The 8818-nt window shown below is 37.6% G+C and overlaps 1 protein-coding gene across 1 annotated transcript; it reads right to left on the bottom strand.

Annotated features, from left to right (window-relative positions):
* Positions 1 to 3014: 3014 nt before the first annotated feature.
* LOC103739392 (olfactory receptor 11H12) lies at positions 3015 to 8501 on the bottom strand. Its single transcript, XM_008839768.2, is given in 3 exon segments — positions 3015 to 3954; positions 3956 to 3977; positions 8468 to 8501. Coding segments are annotated over 3 exon segments (996 nt in total).
* Between the last annotated feature and the right edge of the window lie 317 nt (positions 8502 to 8818).

The raw sequence follows: 8818 nt of genomic DNA, 5'->3' as shown, positions 1-8818 counted from the left end.
TTAGTATCATGTCCAACAAAGCAAGTTCCTCACTAATTTGAAGATGGAATACTACTGACATAGACCTTTTGGGTCATCATGAGTAGTAAGTAAAATAATATACAGAGAAGAAGTAGAATAAACAGCACAAAGCAACTGACTGAAAATGATAATTATTTCTTTTTACAGTGCTACTAAAAGAGCAAATCTAACATAAATTCTGTCCATCTAAACTTACTAAAGTAACAGATCATATCCTCTGCTTTATGTAATATTATTTACCCATGCCCTAAGATTAAAGTTATTTTTAATGCATATATTTGATTTTGCAAATTAATTTTGCTCTGTGAGAGATTAGTTGTAATTGAGAGAAAATTCAGTGGTGAATGTAAGAAATATCTGAAGACAACTTGTAAATTCATGACATATATTTGAAAATAAAAAGTGATGATTGTCTCATTTTTGTTTCTCCTGCAAGAAACCACTAACTAAACAAATTATTCTTAAAAGTAACCTTGCAGTATCTTTGGAAAGTAAATGCTCATGGTGGGATGGGGCCACACCACCATCTTTTCTTACTGTGACTAGTACTCACTTTCTCTTCTTCCTTGGGTTGCAGATTGGATTGGAAAATATCACAGTGTGTGAGTCGTAGTGTAAATAATTTAGTACTAAGGAAAGGCTACGCACCAATTATTATATATGGGGTCATATGTGGTGGCACAAACATTTTACCATAAGAACCTGTGACAGAGGGTTTTGACCTTGTGGTGGAAATGCTGCCTATCTTGACCACTTGTTCTTGAGCTCTGTGGTGGTCAGCCTCAGTATATTTAAATATATACTCATACCCAGGAAGCAGTGTGGAGATAGGAAGGATTATTCTTGAACTGTACAAACTAAGAGATATATGGCAGAATTTTCACAGCTAAGAGGAGCCTGACAGTTTCTCACATTAAAAGAGAAACCATCTATTTTTGGTCTTTATGAAACAAGGTTTCCTTATAGCCCCAGCTGGCCAAGAGTTCACTGTGTAGACCAGGCTGGCCTTGAATTCACAGAGAACCAGCTGCCTCTGCCACTTAAGTGTTAGGATTAAAGGGGTGGGCCACCATGCCCAACATCTTCTTATCCAGAATTTTTATGCTAAAATTTACTATTGAATTCTGATACTTAGAACTGGATAGTTATTGTTTCCCCCAAAATCTGTTTTAAAACAAAAGCTCTAAGAAGAAAATTGCTACATGGATATTCTTACATCTTGAATTTCATGAACAGTTCAGTTTTGGATTAAGTGATGATCCCTAATTTAAGGATATGAAATATTATCAAGGTAAATATTTATAAAGATTTCCTTGAGTATATTTTATAACAAAAGACTGATGTCCAACAAACGAATTGGTAGAAAATGAAACAGGGTTACAGTGTGTCCACTAGTCTTACCCTTAATTGTCTCAGCAAGAGATTAAACTTATGTACTAATGGTATTAATTTTTCTTCTAATCCCCCTTCTTAATATTGCATCTATCATCTATCTGTCTGTCTATCTATCATCTATCTATCATCTGTCATCTATCTATCTATCATCTATCATCTATCCATCTGTCAATCTATTCTAACCATCATCTATATTTCTATCTTATCATCTATCTATCTATCATCATCTATCCATCCATCCATCCATCTCTCTATCATCTATCAATCTTCTATCATCTATCCATCCATCACCTATCAATCTATCATCTATCTTATCTACCTATCTATCATCTATCATGTTCTATCATCTATCTATCATCTAACATCTATCTAGCTATCTATCTGCCTATCTAATCTTAGGACTTTCCTAGGAAAATATTCACAATACCATATAAAACAGTAAAATACATTATATTGTTTCAGTAGAATATCATGGCTCTTAAAATGAAATTATAATAACTTGTGATAGAGCTGGAGAGATGGCTCAGCAGTTAAATAAGAGAACTGGGTGGTCTTGCAGAGGACCAGGGTTTGGTTCTGAGCACCCACATGGTGGCTAGCAACTGTCTGACTATAGTTTCTGGGATTGAGCACTTTTTTCTGGCCTCCATGGGCATTGAATGCATGGATGTGCTTACATACATGCAGGCAAAACACTCAACATATAAAATAAAAGTAAATAAAAAATAAAAATCTTGCTATAGCATGGTAAGAATAAGGTCAGTACTGGAGAGTGATTAAATTTGTGTGCTTTTCTGCTTCAAGAGTCTCTAAAATATTTATAAAATACTAAAAATATTTTCTCTAATGTTTTCCCACAGTTTCTCTAACAAATAATAATAATTCTTTTGAACTTTAGCAGTTTATTCCCAAATACACCATTTCCTTCTTATGTTTTATGAAGCAATAGATACTTTATTATCTATAACTCAGCTAACTGGCCTAGCAAGTTGGTGACACCTTGATAGTTAGGTGAAAGTATTAGGTGCCTACCACACAGCTTTTCTGAATATTTTTATTGATAACATTGCTGTGCATGAAATTAGAGGCTGCTCGCTAGAGGCTTATGAAGACGAGTAAAGAACACAATGTATATTCAGGTGTTATGGTAGAACACAATTATTATCCTTTAGAAATTTTGGCAGGTTGATTAAAGGAGTTATTTATGGGGAATGGCCATATAACAAAATTACTTACAGTAAGAAACACACTCAGAAAATATATACATTTATATTTAATTTTTGAGATAGTCAGAAGTTTACTGAGCCCAGCTATCACTTTAAACTGAGCATGTTACAGTGTAAGAAATTTTATCATAGGTGAATCATATGAAAACAAGAGTACATTAAATTAATGCTGAAATTCTAATAAGAAACCACCCACTTTATCTATGTAATCTGTCCTTTTAAATTTTGTAATGGACCCTATAATGCTTAATTTCATAGGATAACAGGGTCTGTATCACCAGACTCATATTTGTGGATTTAGACAACCACATAACTCTGATTACACATTTTTGGGCTATAGTGACCTGATCATATAGAGATCACCTCATGAGCTTATATGCTGTCTAGAACTTTCCTCAGGGCTGCCTTTATTTCTTTATTCCGGAGGCTGTAGATGAGAGGGTTGAAAAGTGGGGTCACCATAGCATAGAACAAAGTTGCAACTTTCTGCATCCCAGCAGAATGTCCAAGTCCTGGACTCACGTACATGACCATCAGAGAACCATAAAACAGTGATACCACAGCTAAATGAGACCCACAAGTGGAAAAGGCTTTATGTCTCCCAATGGCTGAAGGCATGTGAAGTACAGCAATCAAGACAAGTGTATAGGAACAAAGAATGAAGAAAAAGTTGCCAAAGATAACTAAAGAACTAAGAGTGTAACAAAGCAGTTGAGTTCTTGGAGCAGAACCACAAACCAATGCAAAGAGCGGGCCTGGGTCACATACAACATGGTCAATAATGTTTGAACCACAGAAGGGCATCTGCGAGATTAGAACAATGGGGACTAAGAACCACAGGAACCCACAAGACCAGCAGATAATGACCAATTTGGAACAGAAACTCCCACTCATGATATTGGAGTAATGCAAGGGACGGCAGATAGCCAGGTACCGATCAAAGGCCATGACAGTCAAAAGAAAGCATTCAGATGTACCCAAAGAAAAGAAGAAGTAGAACTGGAGGAAGCATCCAGCAAAAGAGATGGTTTTTTTGTTTGAAAGGAAGTTGACCAACATCTTGGGCACTGTCGAAGAGACATACCAGATTTCTAGGAAGGAGAAATTCCCTAGGAACATGTACATGGGACTATGGAGTCTCTGGTCACAGAACAGGGCATAAATGATAGCCATATTCCCCATGATGGTGAGACCATATGTTGTAGTGAAGAGTGAGAAGAGAAGGACTTGAATCTTCCACTCACAGGTGAAGCCTTGGAGAACAAATTCTCTTACAAAAGCAAAGCTGGACTCTGGCTCTGTGACATTCATTGACCTGCAAGGTCAACAGACATACTGTTACCAGTTAGGATTAGTTGTAAGCATAGTAATTTTTCAACAATGAGAACAGACAATGATCTTATGCTATGGGCTACTTTTTCAAAGACTTGTCAGTCAGGAAGATGACATACCTTAATTTTTCCTGGGTTATGCACTCTGAGTTTTAATTATAGCAGATACTTTAAAAAAGCTTTGCTTTTACACAAGAGCAAACTTCTGCCTGCTTTTAAATCTTTCCCCTACTGTGTGACCATGACCATGATAGAACTAGATAAAGTTGAACGCACTTCGGTAACCTATTTTCAAGCAGCAATAATGTTTGATAGTTTCTAGCAATCATCCAGCATAAAATTGGCACTTCATAAATATGTTAATTTCTTACTCCAAACTGCACTTGTAGTGTAATATGTAGGCCAAAAAGGTTTGCTTACTTATATTTGTTAAATATATTACTTCACAGTAGTCAGGTAACAAAGAAAATGGACCTATTTTATAGTAATTTAGAAGTACTTACTTAAAGTCATTTCTGATTTTACATTGAATATTATAAAGTATAAACACAGTGTTACTTACTGATACCAACTTTTAATATTAGATGCTGTAATATTTTCTATTGAAAACAGTGATTAAGCTTTTCCTTACTCTTTCACTTTGATTTCACAGGCTGAAATATAGCCAATATCATAGTAGTAAAGTTAGTATGACCAGTTAGCCAACACGTGAACATTTAAAAAGAAGACAGAGGCATGGAACTCTTTTGAAATGTTTTGTCCACAGATTTTCTTTGCATGGTTATATAACACAGAAATGTCTACTACATATTATGACAAATATTTTCTTTTGTCATAGTTAAATGTCTTCCATCCTACATTTTAATAAAAAAGCTGTCAGGAATTTGGATTACACACTGAAAAAGAAATATACATGCATGTAGGTATTAAAATCTGTGAAGACTTACGTTTTGAGCACAAAGACAAATTTCCAAAAAGAATGTTTTGCTCCAACCTACTTTGTACATCAGCACTTTTTGAAGTTTCTTTAAGAATAAGTAACTGGAAGCTCTGTTTGTGCTTGTTTTATAATTTGTGTGTTTAAAATGCTCTAATTCAGAAGTATTGATAAACTGAATTTAGGAATTATGGAAAAAATGAATTGACATAGAGATGTCATTATTTTTTAGCACTTCCCAAAAGCTGAAACTCTCACAGCTCTGACATGACCAGATCTCTAAATGTCTTCTTTAATAAACACTGTTCTGCTTATGATAATATAAAAACTGCACAAAAATTAATAATGTGCCTTCCATAGCTCACCTTCTCTTGGGACTTAATCACTGTGGCATTGGAGAGTGCATCTATTCCAAACCAATGATTTTGAAAAGTTAATGACTATACATTCTCTGAGGAACCAATAAAGTATGGAAAACTTAGAGACTGACAGACATTTCAAATGTCCCTGTGCATATACTGAAGGGGAAGTGTTACAGTAGAAAAACATTGACTAAAAATCAGTGGAATTCAGAAATAATTTAGAATATTCTTAGCATAAATATGTATGGAAGACAATATAGAAAAAATTTTGAGATATGAGAACAAAGCAAAAGAATAAAGAGTTGACCGAGGGAAATGTATCAGTTCAACAACCACTGGGGGGAAAATATACACACACACACACACACACACACACACACACGTATGCATGTGTATAGCTGAAGACTATATAACAAGAAACACAGGCAGGAGAAGTCTTCCTTTGAGCTGATGTCAGGGTAGTCCAAGAGACTCCCCAAATAAAAAACAGGCTACCGACACAGCCCTTGATTACTTCCCAGAACATGAAAGTAAGACCCTACTGCTAAAGACAGCATCTACTTCCAATACATGATTTTGGAGCAATGGAGCTGGAACTGACATGGAAACCTTTTCCCTGAAGACTATCTCTCATAGAATCCTTTGATACTATGGAAGCTGCTAAGGGAGGAAAGCAATCAATGGTCCAACCTAGCTGTAGAGCCTAACAACCACAACAGTGATGGGAAAGTTCCCAGAAGAACTCCTTCACTTTGGACTGAACTTCCTGCAACACTCATCAACTGATAAGCACTCCAGAGAATGTGGAGAGTCTGGAATGTTGCAGATCTGGAGCCTATTCACAGATTATCTGGGGATATCTTTAACCCCATAAAGAGCCAAACACTTCCTACCTCTGTTTCTGAACTAACATTGTTGTGACTAATGTATTGACTTAGCAGACCACCAGGTATCACCAACCAAAAAGATAGGAATATCATCAGATAGTATCTGAGACCTATAGTAGAAACCCTCCCATTTTGCTATGACTTCCTACCGAAAATATCCACCAATGTATTTGAAAAGTGTCTTGATTTGTGGCTTTTCTTGGTTCTGTTACTATAAAAACATAATGTAAATATTACCATGCCAGAATGTGGAATTTGGGATAACCTGAGTCTGTGTTCCCAGGCTACAGTCACTCATAGTTGGTTCCAGAATAAACTATCTCTTATCCCCTTTGAGGTGAGAGTTATGTTTTTGTGTTGACAATGTCTAGCACAGCAAACTATCTCTATTGGTGCAGTAGTGTACTTTTATCTTAGGGGTAATCAATAGCTATCCAACTGGACTTAAAGCCCACTCAATGGGAGGGGGTTCATGTATGGTGTTGTAAACATAGCCAAATACTCATGTGGAGAGGTCATAGCTCCTAGAGAACACCTATGTCTGTCACATTCCCTAGACAAAATTTCTTACTGTATCCTAAATACAGATCCTTACATTTATAGAATTGGTAGCCCACCACTCATCAAAGAAGCTTCTTTTTGCAACACATGGAGGCTATTGCACTAAGCAGGTTGCAGGGTATTCTTTTCAGGGAGCTCAGTTGGAGTCTCTTCCAGGCAGCTCAGTGGGTTTCTATTTCTTTCACACAGCTCAGCTCAGCTCTGCTTTTTTTCCAGGTGCTTAACTAGTTGGAGAACATCTCTGAGCTCCTTAGGGCTTATATATTCTTGGGGGCAGAAAGGGTCTAGTAAATCTAGTCAGTTTCAGGGACTTCCTGAAGCTTCTAAGTTGTTTACTTTCTGAGCTTAAAGTCTTCCTTTGCAGGATGGAATGTTTCACCTCTGCTCAAACATCCTCCTGTCTACCTCCCTTGAGACAGCCTATCATTTACCTTCCTGTAGAACATCCTATTGTTTACCCAGCTTTCATCGAAGATGGAAGGTTTTATCTCAGAGGAAATTGCTGCACAATACCAAATACTGTAACATACAGAGGACACCAGGAATGAACATCCTAGCAACACCGGTGTCTGTAAAAGCTTACTGAAAGTGTCCCTAAATTCTTTACCCAATAAAGATATTAAGGAGGAAAAAGGCTAGTCAGATCTTCATTATTTCTGAGACATTCTATTTCAGTCTCTTGTTACTTCTAGGTTTGGTTTGGTTTTGTCTGCTTAAAAACCACCAGTACTTCCATTATTTACGAAAAAAGCCCAAATTTTCAAATTATCTATAAGTTGGTTGTGCATTATATTTCTTTTCCTTTTTGTAAAAGTTATGCCTCATTTTAGTTTTGATTTTATTTTCTTGAAAATGAATGATATCAAACTTTTTTCATATATACCTGTTGATTACTTCCATATCTTCTTTTGAGAAAAGTATTCAGATTGTTTGCCAATTAATTTTTTTTTTACTATAGAGTTGTTTGCATTCTATATTTTGGAAATCAATCCCTTGTTAGATACATGGCTTGTGACTACTTATTTAATTCTGTTTGTCATCTTTCTATGCTGGTGACTGTTAAGGTTCAGATAGCCCTGCCCCCCACCAACAGGGTCTCACAGACTTCTCAAGCTCCTGAGAAAAGGGACCTGAGTTGATAATCACCTTGGTCTTTGAAGTCAAGAGAAGCAGACTTTTCCCCACTGTTTGGCCAACACAGCAGGCTTCCCCTTTGATCTCTAAAGAGAACAGGTTTTAACAGTCCTGCTCTCCCACTCCCCCCCACCCCACCCAACTTAAAAAAAAAAATACATCTTCCAGGCTTCTGTAGGAAGCAGAAGCCTCCCCTTTTAAAAGACCTCAGCTCATGACTGGGGGAAGACATTTTTCTTGCCTGGAAGGGAATCTGTCCCATGTGGTCCTTTGCTAATAAACTCTATTCTGATAGGGTTTTATCTGCGTCCTGGGGCTTTCTCTTGATCAACTCAACCTTAGGCCTCATACGGCTATTTTTATCTATCAGATGGTGCCAAAACCCAGTTCTTACTTCAAGGGACCCGCCTGGACTACTCCAACGCCAATAACTTGGCTTTCAGGTACACTCCTTTTCTCTCTCTCCTCCTCTCCCCAGCCCTCTGTTTTGGTTTCACCTCTTTCTGGCTCTCCTCACTGGGGAACACACTCTGCCTTGCCTGTGTCCTCTTTTGATCTCCTTTCCCAGACAGCACTCTGGTCTCCATTATGGAACTGCTTATCCATTCCCTACCTCGGTTGCACCACCAGCCGCTCACTACCGGCATCTCGCCCCCTCCCCCACTCCTTTGCCATGGGCCTGCAAGCTCTGCTGTCTTCCATCCTTTTTCCTGTCTTTATCCTCTTCTACTGCCTTTCTTCCTCATTTTACTCTGGATGATTTCTGATACCATTCAATCCAACACATACAAATGCTCTAGAACCTACTCCTCTCTCTCCCCCCTCCCATACTAAAGCTTTCTACTCCCTACCAAGTGCCTGCCAACCTGCCACGTGTCTGACCTCCCATGCAGGCTTTACACCTGCATGACCCTAAGACTTTTTTTTCCTTCCTGCTATTCACCCCCTCCAGGCAGGTGCCAAG

The sequence above is a fragment of the Nannospalax galili genome, unplaced genomic scaffold (genome assembly GCF_000622305.1).
Source record: "Nannospalax galili isolate Female #2095 unplaced genomic scaffold, S.galili_v1.0 scaffold1121, whole genome shotgun sequence".
In the NCBI taxonomy this organism is placed as follows: Eukaryota; Metazoa; Chordata; class Mammalia; order Rodentia; family Spalacidae; genus Nannospalax; species Nannospalax galili.
This window is presented reverse-complemented; position numbering and strand designations above follow the sequence as displayed.